At 61.1% G+C, this 21407-nt stretch overlaps 1 protein-coding gene across 2 annotated transcripts in view; it reads left to right on the top strand.

Annotated features, from left to right (window-relative positions):
* POC1A (POC1 centriolar protein A) overlaps positions 1–21407 on the top strand; it is a 56566-nt gene that overhangs the window by 152 nt on the left and 35007 nt on the right. For both annotated transcript variants that reach the window (XM_053930343.2, XM_024566116.4), the window contains exons 2-7: positions 2380–2464; positions 3426–3597; positions 3903–4082; positions 5379–5486; positions 6271–6386; positions 13125–13258. In XM_053930343.2, the coding sequence (XP_053786318.1) occupies positions 2380–2464; positions 3426–3597; positions 3903–4082; positions 5379–5486; positions 6271–6386; positions 13125–13258 (795 nt within the window). The remainder of the gene's footprint in view (positions 1–2379; positions 2465–3425; positions 3598–3902; positions 4083–5378; positions 5487–6270; positions 6387–13124; positions 13259–21407) is intronic.

Raw genomic sequence — 21407 nt, 5'->3', positions numbered from 1 at the left:
CGGGATAATGGACACCTGGCCGTGGTTGGCGAGGAGGCGGGTGGAACTCTGTGTTCCGAACCCGACCTCTCGGCCCCAGTTTACCGTCTGTGCAAGGGGCGCTGGGTCGGGGCACCTAGTGGGCGCCCCGGGGAGCACTCCGCAGCCCTTGTTTTGAGAGGTTGTTTCCAACTTGCCTGGCCTTCTGCCTGGGTTGAGAGTCTGGGAGGCTGGGTGGTGACCTCTTGATCCCCGTAAGCATCTGAGGAGTTGAGCCGAGGATCCAAACCACGACCAAGGCATTTTGACCCCTAATCTAGTGCTCTTCCCACAAGACACTCCCCCGTCCCCAATATATAAACCACCCTTGGGGGAGATGGACCACAGAACCCGTGGGATTGGGGCAGAGGGTGTTGGGAGGTTTCAGGGGTGGACCTAAACTTGCCTCTGCCCACTGAGCCTAGAGGTGAGCACTGTCTTACTCTTGTACTTCCAAGAGACTCAGGTGAGGCAGTTGCTGCTCTTTTGGGGGCCCTCTCCCAGCTGCCACTCGCTGCGGTTGCAAGGGAGACTCAGGCAGGTGTGTTGGGGGTGGGACTGGGCACTGGGCCATGGGGACCTTTGTTTTGGGTACAGCTCTGTAGGATGGCGGTGGCCTTGCTGGGCTCCTTGGTGCACCCAAACTGCTTCTTTGAGATGTCTGATAATCGGGACAGGGGGAGACGTTTGCATGCCGGGATTGAACTCCAGTGATAGGACAGCAGCTGCTGTTGGATGGAGAGAGTCTCTGGAGTGTTAGCTCCTAAGCAGGGTCATGATCTTGGGCTTCTGCCACTGGGTGGAGTGGAGACGGTGGTGCTGCCACCAGGGGCCTCTCCGGGGCGGACCTTTGGGTACACCGGCCATTCCACAGTGGGGTTGAGCGTGTGGGATGTGGTTCCTGAGATGAGTGGTGCTGGAGCACCCCCATTTTCTCTCCTTTAGTTAAAAAGTAACTTTATTGAGACATTATTCACATACCATAAAATTCACTGCTTTAAATGTAAAATTCAGTGCTTTTTAGTGACCTCACGGTGTTGTGCAGCCGCCAACACTGTCTAACTCCAGAGCAGTTTGTCACCCCAGAGAAACCCCCGTGCCCGTGGAGCGGTCACTCCCTTCCTGTTTCTCTCTCCGCCAGCTCCTGGCAAACACTGATCTGTTTTCTGTCTCTATAGATTTTCCTGTTTGGGATGTTTTGTGTAAATGGAGTCAGCAAAATGTGGCCTTTTGTGCTGGCTTCTTTCACTAAGGACTGTGTTTTCGAGGTTCATCCGTGCCGTAGCGTGTGCCAAAGCTTCGTGTCCTTCAGGGCTGAAAAATGCCGCATCTTGTGGGCAGACCACATTTTGTTGGCCCATTCACCCACTGAGGGCGCCAGGTCCGTCCACTTTCTGTCAGGCTGTCACTGCTATGAACGTCGCATATCAGTTTTTGTCTGAACACATTTGCAATTCTTTCAGGTGTCAACCTTGAATTGCTGGGTCATTTGATAAAAAACTCTGTTTAAAGTCTTTGAGGAACTGCCAGGCTGTTTTCTACAGGGGCTCATTTTTCTTTTTCTTTTTTTTAAAGGTTTTTAAAAACAATTTTGTTTATTCTGGCTGCCTCACATTTTCATATGAGTTTTAGGATCAGCTTGTCAATTTCTGCAAAAAAAAAAGGCTACTGGAATTTTCTTAGGGATTAGGTTGATACGTAGAACAATTTGGAGAGTATTGCACCTTAAAAATATCAGTTTTTCCAGACTATGAAGATGGGATGTTTTTCCATTTAACTAGTTGTTTCTAAATTTCTTTCAATGATGTAGTTTTCACTGGGTACATTTTGTACTTCTTTTGTTAAGTTATCCCTATGTTACATTTTTAAATATATATCATAAATGGAATTGTTACCTTACTTTTTTCAGATCGTTCATTGCTGGTATACAAGAATATTAAAGCAGCCCTGGCTGGTGTGGCTTAGCGGACTGAGCAAGGGCCTGAGAACCTACGGGTTGCTGGTTCTATTCCCTATCAGGGCACATGGCTGGGTTGCCAGTTGGGGGCGCATGAGAGGCAACCAATCACTGTAGCTCTCACACATTAAGGTTTCTCTTCCTCTGTTTCTCCTTCCCTTTCCCCTCTCTAAAAATAAAATCTTTAAAAAGATGTCAAAACGATCGACTTTTGTATGTTGGTAATGTACCTACACCCTTGCTGAACTCGTGTATTAGTTAGTTGTAACAGTCCTTTAGGGGTCCAGGCCGTGAGCACTGTTAAGCCCCCGCACCCCCCACCCCGGTCATCACAGGAAGAGGCTCGGCCCTGGGAAAGCCGCTTCTCTTCCAGCTTTCTCATGCTGGACCTTCGTCTCCCCCAGGAGGACCCCTCGCTGGAGAGGCATTTTAAGGGCCACAGAGATGGAGTTACCAGTGTGGACTTTAATCTCAACACGAAGCAACTAGGTAAGAGGGGACACCTTGTCCTAGGTGCTAGGTTATAAGCCGAGAAGGCCAAGTGCTCACCTGGGAGGGTGGCGTGGGCGGGCACAGGGCGCGTGAGGACCCACATGCTCTGCCTGGACCTGCCTCTTGCTTCCTGCTTCTCGAGCTCCCATCTACATGCAAGGAGGGTGGGGGCTCAGAGAGGGTGGGGGCTCAGAGAGGTTGGGGGCTTCCAAAGTCAACACTGCCTCTGAGGGCGGGACTGGGTTCCGGGGTTCTCCCTGAGCACCCAGCCAGCTCTTAGGTCCTTTCCTTTGGGTCTCCATCGATTCTGTTGCCCGCAGTAGTGTGGGTACGCCTAGTTGGAGATGCCTACCAGGGAGAAGGGTGTGGAGCAGGGCCTGGTGCACCCCTCCGCCACTGTCCTTGTGCTGCAGTTGTGCCCCCTGGTGCCCTTCAACTTGGCTGCTTGGGGTTCACACACAGCTGTCACGGCTGCACTTCCTGGTTTCTATGGTCAAGATTCCCCTTCATCTTATGGTCAAGGTCTCCTGCCAGGGGCTGCTGGCCTTGTGGTCACTTAAGATTAACAGGAAACTGAAATCATTTTTGGCCCATGTTGGGGACCTCCTCTGGGCCTCTGAGTGGTAAAAAGCCCAGTGGGTTGGGCTCACGCCCCAGGGCTGGGAGGACCTGCTCACCAGTGCCTCAGGGTGTGTTTGGGAGGCCTGGGAGCCACCCAATGGGGGTGAAGTTTTCCCCGAGGCCCCCTGGGTTGCAGCTCAGGGCTGGCCACGAAGGGCATCTCTTGGTCTGGTTCCCACGTGGGCCTGCTCCAAGCTCCTGGTCAGCATTCGCTGGCGGTGTGGCCTGTCCCCGTGGGGAAAAGGGCTGCTGCTCCTCCCTTCACTGTCACCCCAAAGTCCCTGGGGAGACCCGAGGCCTGCTAGAGCCAGGGTCACAGGGTTCCCGCTCCCCTCAGCCAGCGGCTCCGTGGACGCGTGCCTCATGGTCTGGCACATGAAGCCCCAGTCACGCGCCTACCGCTTCACGGGCCACAAGGACGCCGTCACCTCTGTGAACTTCTCCCCTTCTGGACACCTGCTTGCCTCGGGCTCTCGCGACAAGACTGTCCGCCTCTGGGTGCCCAACGTGTGAGTCACAGACTGGGAGGGGCCTGTCTGAGCCGGAGGCCCTGGTGCCAGCACTGTCCCTACCCTGGCTCTGGGCTGGTCACATGGGGACATCTCCCCCCTCCCGAGGAGGTGCCGTCAGAAGCTGAGGCTTCATTTGGGGGTCCCCGTTAGGCTCAGGAAGGGAACTTGGGGTGGACCCTAGCACCTGGTGGCCAGGGCTCTGCTCCTGGGGGTCTCGGGGTACTCAGGCCCAGGTGGGCATGGGCAAGTGTCGCCGTGCTCGTGGTCCTCATGTTGCCGACTCTGGGTGCCTGTCCCCACAGCAAAGGCGAGTCAACCGTGTTTCGTGCCCACACGGCCACTGTGAGGAGCGTCCATTTCTGCAGCGATGGCCAGTCCTTTGTGACGGCCTCTGATGACAAGACAGTCAAGGTGTGGTCGACTCATCGCCAGAAATTCCTGTTCTCCCTGAGCCAGCACATCAACTGGGTTCGCTGTGCCAGGTGAGCATCCCGCCCCAGGCCCTCGAAGGAGCCTGGGGTTGGGGGGTGCAGAGGACTGCTGGGTGCCAGCATTGCGACCCGGGGTGAGATGGCTGCTGCTCTGTCTTCCCCACCCGTCCCCACCCTGCCAGTGGGAGTGGTGACGGCTCCGGTGTTGTGAGTGGTAAAGAAGCTTTGCTGAGCTTATGCATGACAGATCAGTTATCCTGTGGCCAGCCACGGTGACCGACAGACACGTCAGGGCTGCCGATGCACAGTAGCAACCACACTCAGGTGATGTCAGCACTGCCTCCCTCCACTGCCTCTGGTTCCACCTGGCAGTCCTGCAAGCTGGGGAGTGTCACCCCGTCGTGTGGGTGAGCAGACTGAGGCTCGGCACAGGGCAGTACCTTGTCCCCGGGCACACAGTGGGCAAGTGGCAGAGCCGGGGCTGAACCCAAGTCTCTGGCACTGAGGCTTGCCTTCTCTCCTGGGGGGAGTTCTGCCCCAGGTCGCTTTGGCTGCATAGCTGCCGGACGGGGGCCTGGGCTTCTGAGGGCGTTGGTCTGGGGGCAGTGCTGTGGGGCGCACTGACACAAAGGCCTCCCCAGGTCTGAGAGTTGCAGACACAGGTCTGCCTGCTCCCACCTGTCTCTGTCCTTTCAACAGAGACCTCGCCTGTCGAGTCTCTCTCCAGTGGAAGAGTTTGGAGGAGTCTGGGGACATTGGACCCCATGGGATCAGAGGTCGGGGACTGTGGCTGTGTTTTGGGGATCCCATACCAGTTACTCGTTCTCCAGAGCACCCGTTCTTTTGTCCTGGGAGGTCCCCGAGGGCTCTGAGAGGCCTCACCATCAGGCTTCTGAGAACGGAGGGGCCAGGCCAGCAGACAAGGGTCAAGCCTGCACCAGCCTTTGGTGGTAGGGACCCAGGACCCCCAGAACCCCCACTCTGTGTGCTGCAGACCCACTCTGACCTTAATGCTAAGCAGCACCACCGGTCAGCGCAAGCACCACCGCGGGCTGTGTGCAATGGCGGGGGCCTGCTGTACCTGCTGCATCTCACAGGGTCAGCAGGTCAGAGCAGGGCTCAGGTAGTGGGGTGCTCCTGGTCCCCCTGGTCCCCCTGTTCCCTGGGCTCCGGTAGTAGGGTGCCCCTGCTCCCCCTGTTCCCTGGACTCCGGTAGTGGGGCGCCCCTGCTCCCCCCGGTCCCTGGGCTCCAGTAGTGGACGCAGCAGGAAGGTGCTGGGTGAGGCAGTGTGTGGCACCCGTGGTGTCCGCCAGCCTGTGGTGCGACTGGTGCCCTGCCCCATTCAGGTTCTCCCCCGACGGGCGGCTCATTGTGTCCGCCAGCGATGACAAGACCGTCAAGCTGTGGGACAAGACCAGCCGGGAGTGTGTCCACTCATACTGCGAGCACGGCGGGTGAGTCTCCAGACCCTCCTCTGCCTGTGGGCGGTGGAGGCCGTGCAGCCACAGCTCTGCTCCTCCGGGTCCCCACCTTTTCCTGTGTGGCTGGAAGCTTCAGCCTCTTCCCGGTCCCTGGCAGTGCAGGGAGCTCTTAGCCTTGAGGCATGTCATTCTTGGGGCACCTCTTTCCCCTTCCTTTCTGGCTCTCAGGACCGTGATATGTCTGTCTGGAAGCAGTTGCACCCAGACCCCAAAAGGCACATGAGTGTGTCCTCTGTGGTGGGGGCTTTGTAAGCAAAAGGGCCCTCTCAGCCTTGCAGCAGATGGTGGCTGTTCACGACGCCCTGTCGTCGGGAGAGGGAGGGGCCTGTGTCGGCACAGGGGCTCACCTGCTCTGGGTCCCTAAATGAACCCCCGTCTCTGCCCTCACTGTTGGGGCCCCGCCGGAGAGCTGGCCATGATACTGGCCTGGAGGCCCCGTGGCCTTGCCGGGCCCTCATGTCTGGCAGGGACCCTAAAAGCCCCGAACAACCAGCTGGCCCTTGGTCTGAAGACTGCTTTCCTTCCTTGTGTGTAGAAGGTGACACTTTCTGGTGAGTCCAGCACAGGTCACTGTAGGCGCTGCTGTTGCCTGCTTCTCCTTGCTCTCCTGCGGCCACCTGCTGCAGAGACAGGGAGGGAAGGAGCACTTGGGGACAGTGTGACCAGATGCGGGGACGGGATGGTGCTGGGTGTGTGGTGTCTGCTCTGAGCAGGTGCAGAGCAGGTCCAGTAGCCTGCGGCGGCCCTGTCTCTCCAGCTTTGTCACCTGCGTGGACTTCCACCCCAGTGGCACGTGCATCGCTGCTGCCGGCATGGACAACACGGTGAAGCTGTGGGACGTGAGGACTCACCGGCTGCTGCAGCATTACCAGCGTGAGTATCCACGAGCAGCAGCCTGGGCCAGGGCTGCGGGCGTCCAGCTCGTCGCTGGGGGCTTACGGGGGCCTGAGGACAGCCCTGTGGGTGGGGAGGAGACCCCAGTCAGGGCGGGGTCTCCTGGGGCTGCAGTCTGTCCTGCAGGCGTGGCTATCCTGCATGGAGCCTTGGTGCTACCCTGCGCCCACCACGCCCTTGTGCCCACTTATGAGTCACGGCCAGGCTGGAGGCGGAGCCCTCGATGGGTCTCTGGCCAGGGCTCCTCCCAGGAGGTGCCTCTTTGGGGCTGCCTGTGCCACTTGCCTCCCCCTGTAATGGACACTGCCCTCCAGGGCCAACGTGACAACCCTTGACCCATGAAGGGGACAGGTCTGTCAAAAGAGATCAGTGTTGGTGGGACATTGACTGCCTGGGGTCCCACGGTGTCCTCCACAGATGTGGGGCCGTGAGCCATATGGAGGGTCGGTTTAGCCTGGGTCCAGGTTCAGGGGCCAGCCCTGGGCTGTGCCCCTTATTAAATTGTAGCCCTTGGAAGGCAGGGCAGTGGGCAGTCAAGGTGGGCAGGGGGCTGACGCCAGACACGATGGGTGGGTGGCGGGGCAGACTCGGTGTGATCTGGATGAGGTAGCTGAAGGTGCTGGGGTGCGGTGCCTGAGCAGGTGTGACTGGACGGCTGTGGTCCTGGGGCCACAGGAGGACCTGGGAGATGGGCGGGATGCAAAGCAGGCTGGCGGCCCTGTGGGCTCGGGCCTAGGCAAGGAAGGGGCAGAGCTGGCCGTGAGGAAAACTGGGGTCGGTGACTTGGGACTGAGTTTAAAGTTCATGGGCTCCAAAATTCACACCTGAAAACAGGAGGGATGTGTCTGAACAGAGGTGTGGGGCCTGGGGTTCAGAGCTCTCCCACTAGTCCCCACAAGCCCCTCCTAGCCAGTTCTTAGAGGCTTGAGGATGGCACTTTCTTGGGGTAACCAGAGTGACAGCCTTCCACAAAGGGGGAGTGATGGTCCTGAAAAGCTCGTGGTGGAGGGTGGGCGCTGCAGCTGGCTTCACCGTCCCGGCTGTGTGCCGTCGGGTGGGGCCCCTGACCCCTCCAAGTTTCCTGGGACAGTGACAGGGCTGCCTCACAGGGGGTGTGGGCAGGATGCTGAGTGGTCCGTGCGGAGGACTAAGAGAGTGCCTGGTGCAAAGCCCAAAGCAGGAGGCAGGTGCAGTGTGAATGAGGTTGACAAGGACGCGGAGCCTCAGTCTGGAGGCAGGTGGTCTGGTGTCCCAGCAAGACCAGCCTGCAGTACCCCACACCCCCACCAGGTGGCAGAGGCCAGCCACAAGAGCTGGGCCTTGCCTCCAGGGGAGCCCAGGCGTCTGTCACTGACCTGTCTTCTTTCAGAGACCTCTAGAACAGAGCTGCTGGGGTCTGTCTTGTAGTCGGGGACCATGCCTCTCCATCCCCACCAGGCTTAGAGGCCTTTCTTCTGCCCCAGGCCTGAGATGGAGACTGCAGAAGGTGGGCGGGCGTGGAGGAGTGCAGGTGGGTGGAGAGGAAGGACTGGGAGGGGTCAGGCTGACCCCTGCCTGTGAAGGGGTTGGTAACAGTGCCTTCTTCATGAGTTTCTGAGGATTGTAATAAAGTGCCAGGGGGCATGGTGGGAGGGGCCTGGCCCCGGCCCAGCCCCCTCTGATGGGTGGGGACCTGGCCTGGTGTTGGTGGGGTGCAGCAGCAGGCACCCACTGGGGAGGGCCTTGGGTGCATGCTCTGGCCCAGGCCCCAAAGATGCAGGCGGGCTGGCCATGCTGGGCCCGGCCCGTCACTTGAGCAAAGGGATGGAGGCAAAAGAGGACAGCAATGCTGAGAGCAGCCTGGGAAGGGAGCTGAGAGCCTGCGTGACTGGCAGGTGGGCTGTCTGTGCCTGGTGTCTATATGAGGGCCCAGGGACCTAGGGCCACACCCTGGGTCCCTGCGACTGAGGGGCCGTGGAGAAGGTCTGCGTAACAAGGGGGGAGGCTGGGGGCGGGGCGGGGCGGGTCCCTCCCCCAGCGTGGGAGGGCAGAAGGTAACACAACCTGGGGTGAAGGAGCATGGGGTCTCGTGCAGAGGGGGACCAGGAGTGGGTGACACAAGCGCTTGAGGAGGGAGGAGGGTACTGCAGAGAGGTCCCTGAGGTTCCTGATCCCTCAGGCTGGGCAGTGGGTGGGGGTGGGAGGTCAAGGACTGGCAGGGCTGGGGACTCAGATGGCATCAGTGGCCGGATCCTGGTGGGCCTGAGGCTCTGCTTTTGCTGCGGTCCTTTCCTCCTGTGACAGAGCCACACAGCGAGCCTGCAGCATCTTGTTCCTAGGCCACCCTACCGTAGGTCGGGGGCTTGGAGTGCTCTGTGAACAACCGTGTTCCCCCCAGGCTCCCTGCCGAAAGCAGGGCATGTGGTGGGTGTTCACGGGGCAGCACATGCGTCCCACACCCCTAGGCTCCCCTCCTGGGCTCCAGGAGAGCCTGGTGGTTGGAGCGGGACACACCCTCTTCTGCTGGAGGGACCTGGCCGGGTCTGCTCCGTCAGCCGGCCCCCTAGAGAGCTCTGCAATAGAACCTTCTCCAGGATGCGCTCTCCCTCCCTCTGGAGGGCAGGGGTTCTGTTTGGAGGCTGATTCCTTAAGAAGGGCTCCCAGGCCTCTGGCAGCAGACCCTGAGTGGTTTCCTGTCCTGGATCCCCAGGGGAGTGAGTTTAAGGACACCATATCAACCAGTGTGTCCCCGGTGACTCTGGGGGAGCACCAGGCAGCCCTGTGTGGGCTTTGGGGGTGTGAGGTTGTTGGGCTGTCTTGCGAGAACTTGGTTCACAGTACTGTGGTGTGTGGCCAGCTGCCCCGTGGCCGTACTCCGCTGAGGGCACTTGCTGGCCTGTTGGGTGGGTGGAGTCACTTTGGGCTACAGCAGGCAGCTGGTGCCGTTTTCTCAGGCCCACAGAAAAACCCGTTTTTTGGGTTGGTTGGCTCTGGCTGATCGCTGCAGGGAGCAGCTCTGATCTCCCAGTTGGGCACAAGGCGGGGGGTGGGGTCTGCGGCGTCCCGGAGTGCCCGTCCCTGCGGAGGTGGGTTAGGCTCCATATGCTCCAAGCCCACACGAAGGCTGTTCAGACAGCTGAGCAGCGGTCCCGGTCCCTGAACCACGGTGTGCCTTGTGGTTTCCCGGCACACACAGGTCTGTCATGCAGGGACAGGCCTGGGTGGTCAGCTGGGCAGGGCTGCCCCCCAGGCCACACGGGGGTAGCCTGAGGCTTGCCCATATTCCTGCAACAGGAAGCTGTGAATCTGGGTCTCCAACTCAGGGCCCCTGAGTCTGGCGTCTGCCCACATCCCACGCTGGGCTCCTTGTTGATTCTAGTCATTGACTCGCTCAGGCACCTGGAGGGCTGGGCTTGGCCCTTGTCTGAAGCTGTAGCTGCAGCCCAGTGGCCCAAGGTCTCTGTCCACTGGGCCTCAGCAGACCCTCAGACCCCCACCCTGCCCCAGGGATGGTCACGGAGGGCTTTAAACCAGCTGTGCAGCCGGCAGGGCAGGCTTGCGTCCTTTGTCACTTTGAGACCGAAAGGGCTGGCCAGAAGGCAGTGCACTGTCCACCTGATCTGGCCACCTCACTGGCCCTCTCCCACCAGCCCCGCATGGCACTGACGTAACTTCACAGGGAGGAATGTTGGGCATGTCCTGGGTGCGGGGGTCAGGGCCCCTTCTTTGCACAAATCCACAGCCCCATAAACCCAGAGTTGCCGGGTCATGGGCGGTGCCAGCTGCTCACCCTGAGAGGCCACTCTGGGCGAGGTCAGTCCAGCCCTTGGTACTGTGGTTGGGGGTGGGGCCCACCCCAGAAAAGCACCTCCTACTTGGGCACCTGGGGTTCCTCTGGGCCCCTTGGCCAGTTTGCAGCCCAGCAGGCAGCGGGTCGGGTTTGCAGACGGCCTCTGCATGCAGAGATGGGTGGGCGGAGTGGATTGTGGGTGCCGGGTTTCTCCTTCAGCCACTGCTGCCCACAAGCTGTGACAAGCCCCCAGCACTTGGGGGCAGGGTCTGCTGTGGCCTCAGTCCCACCCTCCTGGGCCCCTGGTGATCTGTGGAATCCCGTCGTTGATGTATCTCTTACCCTGAGTTGGGAGTCCTGTCTTCGGGATAGAGGTGAGGGTGGGGGGATAATAGCCAGGAACCCCCGACTGTCCCCAGCTGGCAGCCTGCAGATCGCAACCACCGACACCTGCCATGGAGCCAGGAACAGGGCCTTGCCACTCCGGGCTTGTTGAAAATGGATCGTTTGCAGACAGTCACTGGTCAGGCTTGTGATGGACAACGCGCCCCCTTGGGAGGTAGTCGAGCCTCTGGGGGGCTGTTTTGCGGGCCTGATTCACACAACGAGGCCTCCTTGCCTGGCCCACCCCTCTCCAGAGCCAGAGGGGCGGCCCCAGGCTGGTGGGGGCCAGCAGATGAGGCGGGAGAGTGAGTGGGGAAAGGCTTGTTGGTGCTCCTGCCTGGGACGTTGTCCGCACGCCTGGCATGCCAGGCTGAGCTCTCTTCTGGAGCAGACAGTTCTGTGTGTTCCCCCCCAGCCAGGAGGCCTTTGATATTCCTGCCATTTATGGTGGAGCGGGGCTTGTACCTTTCCTCTGGGAGACGTTACCCCCTTGGCAGGCTTGAGCAGGTGGGAGGCCCTGGTGTGGCATCCACGCCCCAACCCAGTCGCCCTGGTGGTGCTGGGGGCCCTGGGCTCCCCTATCCAATCTCCTGCGCCCACTGCTCCTTTGCCGGCTTAGTCTCAGGTGGGGCAGGCATTGCGCTCTCCTGGTGCCGGCGGCCAAGGGCTGCAGAACTGAGAGCTGCGCCTTGCCCTGGGCACGGGTGTGTCCTGGGAGTGGCATTTAAGGGAGCCAAGGGGGCCAGGGTGGGCAGGACTCCTGAGTCGGGGGGGGGGGGTCTCACAGTGTTCTGCCCCCTCCTGCCCCACTGCACTGCCATTGGGAACTGGCATTCTGGGGAGCCTAGCGGCCCTCGGGCATGCGTGGTCCTGGCTCTCAGCCTGCGGGTGGTGACCTGAGGGGCCCTCGGGACCAGCCGGGCTGGGCTGGGGTCTCCTGCCTCCCAGCACGAAGGGCTCACGTCTCCCCCTTCCTGTAGTTGGGCTGTCCTAGGGGCTCTTCCGGTGGTGAAAGTACACTTGGGAGGTGTGCAGAGTGGGAATGAAACGTCCCTCAACTGCTGTCCTCCCCCTTTGGGCTGCACACGTGTGTGTGTCCCTCCACAGTGATTGCTGACAGTGACCTGCCACTGATGCCCTTTGGGTACCACCTGTGGTCGGTCGATGCCTGTTCAGTCCCTGCCAGCGGTCGGCTGTGGCTTTATTTCTCTGCTCTCCCTGCCGCCAGCTTTGCTAAACCCTCAGGGTGTGGCCCTTCCCCCACAGTCTTGGGTTAGACAGTGTCCACACGGGAACGCAAAGCCCTGGCTGCCTTCCCCTGTGTGCTTGGGCCTGTGCCAAGGGCTGATTGCGGTTGGTGTGTCCCCTGGCCCAGCAGGGGGCCTGCAGATGGCCTGGCAGTGCCAGGACGGGGTTGGTTTTGAATTTGACGTGAGACTGGCAGTTCCGACTTCTCGGGCTTGAGGTCATCTCCACTCTGCTGGCTTCCTTCCCCAGGCCTGGGGTGACGGGCATCAAGGCACTTCCTGAGAAGCTGTAACGTCCCCATGTGGCCTGCCTGGGTCCCACTCACCTGCCTCTTCCTGAGCCCCACCCTGAGTCAGCGTGGAGCCGGGAGCTGAGGACCCAGCCCAGCCCCTGCCTGGCAGAGCATATGGTCTCAGGGGCGCCCAGTCTGAGTCCAGCGGCTGCTGTGAAGAGGGCGCTGGCCGGAGACAAGCCAGGGAATGGTCCGGACAGGGGGTCAAGGGACGCTTGCCTAAGGAGGTGACTGAGCAGGGAACTTTAAGGTCAGGTGGAGAGGTGGGCAAGTCTCTCTTACCTGCAGAGAATGAAGGGTGAAAGGCCGCACAGCTGGGGAGCCAACAGGGCTACGTGGCCGGGTCTTGGAGATGGAGGGACACCAGGATGGCTGGTGGGGGTTGGGCTGGGGAAGTGGGAGAAGGGGGTTGTGGACAGGGTAGAGCTGCTGGGGGGGGGAAATGGCAGGACCGGCAATTGCAGGGGACGTCTCGGGCAGCAGAGAGGAACATCGGAGGGCCCACTCTGCACTCCTGTCCCAGGCTTGACCTGGTAGCATCCCCACAGCACCCCTAACTCGTGGGTGCTGTGATGGAGGACCCGGACTCAGGGTGTCAGGTGCTGGCTCAGGGCAGTGGGGGCCAATGGGGGCTGGGCCGGGAACCCAGCCTGACCTGTCCGCTCACTGCCCCCACACCCCTCCTGTAGGGCGGAGGCATCGGGAGGCATTTCCAGGGCCACATGGCGAACAGTGTCACGTTGGAACACTCTGCTTTGCTCTATGCAGTGGCACAGGGTCAAGGGAGTCACTCCGTCCCCCTGGCCAGCCACGCACCTCCACCACCCTGTACCTCCTCCTGCCTGTCCTCTGCCCTCTGCCCAGAGGACCTCCTCTTGCCCTTGGATGGCACCGCCGTCCTGGGCAACCCCTGTGGGGGTCTCCGTAGCCCCCCTGAGCAATGGCGGCCCCGATGGCTCCTCCTCAGGATGCAGCAGTGCCCCCGGGCCTCCCAGCCCGTGCCTGACAGGTGTCCCTTTCCCAGTGCACAGTGCGGCGGTGAACGCCCTCTCCTTCCACCCGTCGGGAAACTACCTGGCCACAGCCTCCAGCGACTCCACCCTGAAGATCCTGGACCTCATGGAGGGCCGGCTGCTGTACACGCTCCATGGGCACCAGGTGAGGGTGTCGGCCTGCATGGCGTGGAGGGGCAGGTCAGGGCCCCAGTGGGCTGGGTCCCTGGGCCGCCCTCCCTCAGAGCTTGTGGAGGCCGTTCCTGTGGCTCCTCGCTGCCTGGGCTGTGGGGTGAGAGGTGCAGAGACAGGTCTGCCCCCGCCAGACCTGTGACCTGTATCTAAGTGCTGGGCCTGGCCCCGAAGTTGAGAAGGGACTGAGGGAGTTCAGTTGGGGGGCGGGGGGAGGCACCTGGACATGGTTGTCGGACTTTCCCTGGGCTCAGTGCCGACTGTCCCCATATGACCTTGGGCATCCCTTGATCCCACTTGGGCGGAGCACTGGAACCCATGCCCCGACTTGCCTCGGGGTCCTCCCCGGTTCTCCAGACATGCCACCCGTGGAGACTCAGCAATACAAGCAGGAGGGGAGTCTTCCTGCACGTGCGTTTGGGAGTCCCTGGGCTCCTGGGGCAGGTGGGATTGTCGGCTGTTCTTTCCAGCAGCTGACCTGGTGGTGGCCTTTAACCCCACCCACCCTGGGAGCTGTGGCTGAGTGTCTGGCGTTGGGGTCACCCCACCCACCTGGGGCTTTCTGGTCTGCCCTTCCCCACCTGTGAGCAGGAGGGAGAGAGGGGATGGGCTCTCCGGAGGGCCAAGGGGGGCCGACAGTCGGGTGTGAGGTGTAGCCCAGGGCTCTCTGGAGCCCGCTGCCATCAGAGTCAGGGACACAGCCGCTGGGCACTGCTGGGGTGGGGACTCGGGCCCTTCCTCCTATGTCTGAGGCCCCAGGAGGCGGCCTGCTGCCCTCAGCTGTGGCCGGCAGCCCCTCGGGCTCTGCGTCAGACTTGTCAGTGCTCAGGACAGCCAGCACCGCAGCTGTGAGTACAGCTGCTGGGCTGGGCTACTGCAGCTGCTGCCGGGAGCCCCCACGGCCAGCTTTTGGGCGAGTCAGTGACTTAGCCCCAGGACCCAGTTTTGGATCCTCTAGCCAGGAGGGCACTGGAAACCAGTGCTTGCTGCAGCCTCTCCTGCTCCCCCTGAAAAGGAAAGGCAGCCTGCAGCCACAGCCTGCCACCAGGGTGCAGCGCGTGGGCCCCAGGGCCTTTCCTCCCCTGTGGGGCTCTTCAAGCAGCTGCCCCACCTGGTAGCCTGAGACTCCTCGTCAGTCATCCTCCTGGGGGCGAAACCACGCGGTTCTGTGTCTGCCGTGGGATGTGGAAGGGGGGCCCAGGCTGAGGGGCAGCTGGCGGCTCGGGGTATGGAGAGTGGGAAGTGACTGCAGAGGCTCCGAGGCCCCAGTGCCCAGAAGAGAGAAGGGAGACCAAGCTCCCCTCCGATCACTTCACCATCTGTTCTTTCATCACCCACTCCCAGCTGCTGGGCCAGGCACCCAGGCCACAAAGCGGATGTCATTGTCCCACCCTCTGGGGCACGTGGCCCGGAGTCAGGGCCTCCCCGAGAGTTCAGCAGAGCTGAGACAGCGGAGATGAGTTAGACCAGGTGCAGCGGGCCCAGTTGTAGGCGGCACCAAGAGGGTTTGGTGAAGGCAGGTCGGCCCTCCCCCAGGGCGCAGTGCAAGTGAACGTGGGACCAGAGCGTGTGGCTCAGGTGTGTCTCTGCTCTCCACGTCAGAGTTCCTGTCCAGTACAGGGCTCAGCATCGCCGTGCCATGGGTCTTCCCCTGGGGCACCCCTGACACCGGCTCCACTCTGGGGTGTGGTGTTGGGAGCCCCCGGCCTGCTCAGGGCTCCGAGGCAGGCTGGCCCCGACTCTGCTCCATCCCTGCACTTGCTTTAGCCCCTGGCCTCTTCCTAGAGGTCTGACTCTCCTGCCTTCCTCCTCCCCCTCCTCTCCCTCCTCCTCTTCCCTTAGACCTGTGGTGAGCCTGCCGTGCACTCCTGACTGGTGGTGGCAGCCAGGGGCTGAGTCCCACAGGTGGCCACTTAGGCAGAACTGGCTCACATCCTGTGCCCCCTCTGGCTGGAGTGGACGTCCTTTCGGGCGCATCCTAATGGCAGGGAAGCAGCGTCACGACCGAAGTGTCTGGTCTCTGGGCGGATGTCAAGGTGAAGGCGGGCAGTGTGGGGCTGCCGAGCACAGCCTAAGTGTCCTCAGTGCCTGGGGTCTGCTCCGGCCCTCAGTTTGCAGGCGCGCAGTCAGCCAACAGTGCCTTACCGAGGGGGGACAATGTGGCTGAGCAGTTTGGATTTGGGTAGTTTGTTAAAACAGAGCCCACCAGCCAGGCCCAGTGGGCTGAATCAGGGCTGCTTTGCTCAGCCCTGGTGGCGGGGGGAGAGGGGAAGCCTGCGGAGGCTGAGCGTGTGCTGCTGTCAAGTTCCAGGATAGTCCCTACCTGAGGGTTTGTGAGGTGCCATTGGCCGGAGGGGCTCAGGTCCAGGCAGTTCTGTGACGCCTGCATTGACTCCTTTGGGGCATATGTCACCTCCGCTGAGCCCCAGGGACAGAGCCTGGGGGGCCCCAGGAGGGGCAGCTGAGGGGCGGGTTGAAGCCCTGCCCCAGCGTCTGCCCAGGTGTGGAGTCCTCCCAGGCTCCTGCCCTGACAGCTGTTCCCTCATTGTGACGTCCATCCGTTCCCTCCTGGGAAAGCGAGCGCCTGGGCTCTGAGGTCACGTGGGCTTTCACATTCTGTTCTGGGAGGTGGCTGGTATCTCATGGAGCACAGCTGCCCCCAGCCACTTCCTGAAGCTTGTGGCCGAGCAGCCCCAGGGCTCCCGTTTGGTCCCAGGTGCCCAGAGATTCTGCACACAGATGAGGATGGCGGATCTGAAAGCACCATTGATTTCAGGTGGGGACACAGAGGCCTGGAGGGTGGGCCGGGCCTGCAGTGGTCTCGCACGGCCGAGGGGCAGAGCTGGGAGGGAACCAGGTCCGCCACACGCACTTGTCTCCCCCATGCAGCTTTTGGAAGTCTAGCTGCAATCTCTGCTTGTTTTTAGGTCACCGGCCAGCCTGGGGCAGCGTGTGTCCCAGGCCTGCTGCCACATTTCCCCTTCTGGCCCAGCAGGGGGAGACCAACCCCCTGACACTTTGGACTTAGAAAACCTCCTAGTGACAGTCCCCAGGCAGAGCCCCAAGTAGGCTGGGGGCGGGGAGACTGTTTTTCTGCCAGTGGAGCAGCAGCCCCTCCGGCTCCCTGTTCCCCACCTTGGAGAAGGGACAGCTCAGGTGGGAGAGGAGTCAGAGGCCCTTGGTGAAGCCGGCGCAGGGAGCAGATGCTGCGGTGAGACCTTGGCCAAGAGGGGGCGCTCTGTCAGGGAGTGTCCTGCTTGAGGAGGGCAGGGCTGGGGGAGCACAGCAGCAGTGAGAGCCGGGAGGGAGGGTCTGTGGGGGCAGTGCCGTTGGGCTGGCTCTCTTTCCTGGGTTGAGGCCGGAAGTGCCATGCAGTGGTCCCCTCAGGCCCAGGCTCAAGGGCAGAGGCACTTCCTGAGAGCAGTCACCCAGCCCAGTCTTCCGTCCGTCCCAGGAGTCGGACCAAGCCAACAGTTTGGAGAGTCCCTGGCACGTGATTGGCCCCTGTGAGGCCGGCTTGCTTTGTGGGGCAGGGGTGGGCATTAGTTACGCATTTCGTGCAGGCCTGAGGGGTTCTGGCACTTCCCTCCTGCAGTCCTGACTCTGGGACTCCGAGCTGCAGAGGGCAGAGGGCAGAGGGCCACCCAAACTGAGAGGCCCTGCCCAAAGGTGCTGTACCGATCTGCCGCTGGGGGCCGAGTGGCTCGAAAGAGGCATCCACAGGCTGAGCAGCACTGAGTGATTTGGGTGGTGGGCCATGGAGCTGGGCCGACCCTTTGCTGGCACCCACCAACGTGAGCTTTGGCCCCTCCACAGCCTGGATGCTCCAGCTGGGAGGGGCTCGGCGATGACCAGCCAGTGGGTGGTGGCAAGTTTCCAAATGCAGCTCCAGCAGACACAGAGCCTTTGAAGGGTGGGGGTGGGACAGGCTGAGGAGCCTGTTGGAGGTGCCTCCCTACCTACCCTCTGCCTCCAGCCGCATCTCCCCACCAGTGGCAAGTGGTTAGAGCAGGCCTGCCCTCCCAGCCTGGCCGTGGCACCTGGCCCTCCTGCTCTGCCTCCCCTCCTGGAGCACGGGGTGAGCTCTCTTGGTGGTGCTGGCTGGTGAGGAGCCTGCACCAGGCACCTTTGCCAGCTTCTTTGACTGAGGCCAGGTGCTGGGATGTGTTCGTTTGGGGAGGGGTCGCAGAGCCTTGCCTGGTGGGTGACTGTGTGCAGCTTTCTAAGGAAACACCCCCGTGTTTTCAGGATCAAACAGCTCGCACCCCCTGTTTCTGGGCTGGCAAACCAGGGGCTTTCCCATTTTGTGCAGCCAAGGAAGCCTGACCTCATTACGGGGAGGCTTTGGGCCAGAGGAAAGGGCTGGGCATTGGGGTCAGGCCATTCCAGTGTGCCCCCTGCTCCAAGATGTAGATGAGCCCTTGGCTTTGCTGGCCGCTCCTGCCTTGTCCCAGCAGAGGCCATGTCTCTGTTGCCTAGCACCAAGCAGCAAGTCCTCACAGACGTTAGCCTCCTCGCACTTCTGTTCTCTGGTCATGACCCCCATCTGCCATGAGCAACAGCTCCTTGGAAGGCCACTCAGAGTCGCTGTGGTGGGCACGGTCCTGGCGCCTGGGGGGTGGCTGGTGCTTGTCAGGAAACTGAGGCTGTGGTGGGGTCGCTGACAGCTTAGCCCTGGTTGATGGGCACAGGGACACAGCCACCAGTCTTTCCCCCTGTGGGCTGCGGTGGCCCTTGTCCCCTCCTCCCACCCACCCACAGAGTCCCTCAAAGGTTTATCGGGCTTTTTATTTTGTTTAGGGTTGTCCTCATCTCCCCCAGAACACCCTCTCACTTGGGCTTCTCTGTTGTCACACAGCCTCTGAAATCCATCCCCAGGTGGGTGGGCCGTGGGGGCTCCCTGACCCAGATGCCCTTCCCCCTGCTGCTGAGTGGGTGTGGTCTGCTGGCCCCTTGGTCTGCAGGTCTGTTTGCGGTACCCTCAGCGGCCCTGCCTGTTGGGCCATCTTCTCTAGGTCCTGAGTCCTGGAGGCCAGGCTGGGTGTCTGAGGGTGCTGGGCTGGCTCGGGGCCAGTGCCCTCTCCGAGGCTCTGCAAAGCCTTCCTACTGAAGAAGGAGGGAAGGGAGTCCCTGTTCCTTGAAGGACCCAGGACAGACGGGGTGGGGGTGGGGGGTGTGTTGGGGCTGCACAGGAGCCTCGCTGCAGTGGGGTGGGGGGTGGAGAGGGAAGGCTTTCCCACCAGCCTCCGCCCTCGCCCGAAGCCTCGTGCCTGAGCAGGGCCCCGTAGCTCTGTGTGGCAAGCGTGCAGGCAGTGTGCTAGAAATAAAGATTTGTTTTCTGTATTTTCTGAAACATCTCAAGCCATGCTCACTTGGTTTACGTCCCAGAGCTGCTTGGGAGAGGAGGGTGGGTGGACAGGGGGTGGGAGCTAAATCTGGTGTTTGCGGCTGTGCAGTTGGTGTTCACGTCGAGGTGGAGTGACTGAGCGGTGAGGGGCGGCATATGACCCCAGGGACCCCAGCTGGCCCAGGTGTGGGCAAGCAGCCAGTGCTGGGCTGTCCGGAGCCTGGGGGCTTGTTTCAGGCTGGGGCCTCTGCTGGGGCTAGTATGGAGGCCACAGGGGCCTCACCTGGTAGGAGGTGGGGCAGCAGTGAGCCCGGGGCCTGGGGCCTGCAGGCTACCTCTTGGGCCGCTCCGGGGAAGGGAAGTCAGACCTCCTGGCTTGTATAATGGGGCACCTCCTAGAGAGGTGAGGGAACATCAAGACAGGTAAGAACACATTTGCCTTAACCTAAGTGACCCAGCTGTGTGCCTGCCCTCTGGCCCCTGCCTGCAGCCCCCAGTAGGAGGCTGGGAGCAGGTGTCCTTGGCCGTGGTCAGCAGAGAGCCTCTGCATCCCTGGGCAGCAGCCCCTCCCTGAGGTCCTCCTCGTCCATGGGGCTGCCCCCGGGACACTCACCAGCCCATAGCAGAGGCTGGCGAGTGAGTGCAGGAGCCTCCCCGGGGGTTCATAGGAGAAGCAGCCTGGGTGTGGACGAGACACGAGAGCGTCTGCTCCAGAGGCCTCTCGGGCCTCGTTGGGGTGCAGCTATTCTTCTGCCTCTGACTTGGGCATATGGGGTGATGTTCCTGTTTGTTTGATGGCAGCCACTGAAAAACTTCAAAACCCTTCTGAGGTGGTGGTAGGTTAGGTACCTTGCTGGGCTTTTGCCCGAGTAGCTGTTGTGGGTACAAGGGTCAAAGTTCAGGCATGCAGGGGAGTCATGTGGGAGGGGTGAGGGGCTCAGAGAGGTCTGGACAAGCTGCAGGGGCTGCAGAGTGAGACTCACCAAGAGCTATGAGATTTGAACAGCATGGGCCCCTCTGGCTTGCCTTTTTAACGTTTCTTCCATTGACGCTTTGTTCCTAGGGAAGGAACTAGTTAGCGTAGACCCCTCCATCTGGAGGCTGGCATGGCAGAGGGGCTGTGTGGTGAGTGGCTGGGCGTGGGACCCCAAACTCCAGGGCCTGGTGGGGCGGGGTCAGGAGAGTGAGGAGATGGAGCCAGGCTTTGCCCAGCGCTCTTGATGATTGGGCAGGATCATCTCACTGGGCAGGTGGTGGGAGGGGCCTGGGGGGGACCAGAACCCCGGGCAGGTGAGCGCCTCCAGCAGTCAGGCCGATTGGACTCCGCGCTGCTGAAGGCCCAGCCAAGGGCTGCAGTGACACTGAGGAGCCACGAGTGCACCAGCCGGATGAGGAACTCATCAGGAATGACTAACAAAAGGGAATAAGCCACCAGAGGGCAGAACAGTTTCAAAAAGCGTGTGTTCTGTCTGACCACTGTTGGTGGGGGGAGAGACACCCGAGCCCCTTGGTTTGGAAAGTGGACCTCCCGCCGCGGTCACGGCTGGATAAGTGAAGGGAACCTCAGAGTGTGGGCCGGCCACCCGAAGGGGAACGGCCTGGAAAGCATTGCGCGTTGGAACTTCCGGGATCTAGCTAAGATGATAATCAGAGCCAAATTTATAGCCTTAAATGAATTTATTTAAAACCAAGAAAGACTGAAAATAACTGGGTGAAGAGCTGAATTCGGGAGGCTCAGGAGGAAGACGGAGGAAGAGAAGTCTCAGCAGAGCGTGACTGAGCAGCAGGCGGCCCGCAGGGCTCCGGAGCGCTTGGAGGGGGCTTGGGTGGTCGCCCAGAGGCCGGCCGAGGGGTTGACACTGTGGTGGTGCAGGCTGGCTTTGGCATGCAGCGGAGCCCAGGGCCCGCTGTCCCCTGGGCTGTGTGCCCAGGGGCCCCTGACAGGCACACAGATGGGTGGGCAGCAGCCTGTGGAGGCCCCTCTTTCCAGGAACCCCAAGGTCCCTGGTGCACGGGCGCTGTGGTGGGGACTGCAAGTCTCATATCTTGGGGTTCCCCTTGCAGCTCGCTATCAGAGTCTCCCAGCAGGTGGGCTCTGGGGAAAGTTCTAGCACTTTCTGCTGCAAAACTCCCAGCACCTGCTTTCTGGTCCTGAACAGCCTGCTGAGCCACAGGCTGCTGCCTCCCTTGCTTGGTTTCCATGGTCTTGTCCCCAGTTTGGCATCTGGGGGTTGGGTGACGACAGGAAAGGCGACTATGTCTTCTTGGAAGCCTGCCACTCCTCCCCCAGCTCCGGGCGGGCAAAGAACCTGGCATTTGGGGCACTCTGTGTACTGGTTTCCTTCCCTTTTCTTTCTTCCCTCTTTGTTTTTCCTTAAAATGAAAATAAGTTTTGTCATTTTGTTTTTATGTTAATGTAGCAATGCCACATATTGTTAAAAATTCAAAGTATGGGAAATTACAAAGGTTTCCAAGAACCAAGTGAAAGTCACCTGAAACTGGACACACACACACACACACGCACACGCCCATCGGTCTCGGTAACCTGATTAGCCTTCGAGAACTGTCACCTGGAGGAGGTCTCCGAGTGACACGTGACCTGCCCCAGCCCACACCCCGGCCCTGGTTGTGCAGCTTTGCCCTGGCATTTCACACTTGGCCAAACTGGACCGGGGTCCCACAGGGAACGATGGGTCCCCTTCGTCCTGTGGGTAGCCACATAAGACTGCTGGCTGCTGTGATTCCTGGCCCCAGTGACAGGCACAGCTGGAGGCGG

The sequence above is a fragment of the Desmodus rotundus genome, chromosome 8, assembly GCF_022682495.2.
Source record: "Desmodus rotundus isolate HL8 chromosome 8, HLdesRot8A.1, whole genome shotgun sequence".
Lineage (NCBI taxonomy): Eukaryota > Metazoa > Chordata > Mammalia > Chiroptera > Phyllostomidae > Desmodus > Desmodus rotundus.
Note: the sequence above shows the minus strand (reverse complement) of the source record. Positions and strands in the feature narration are given on the sequence as shown.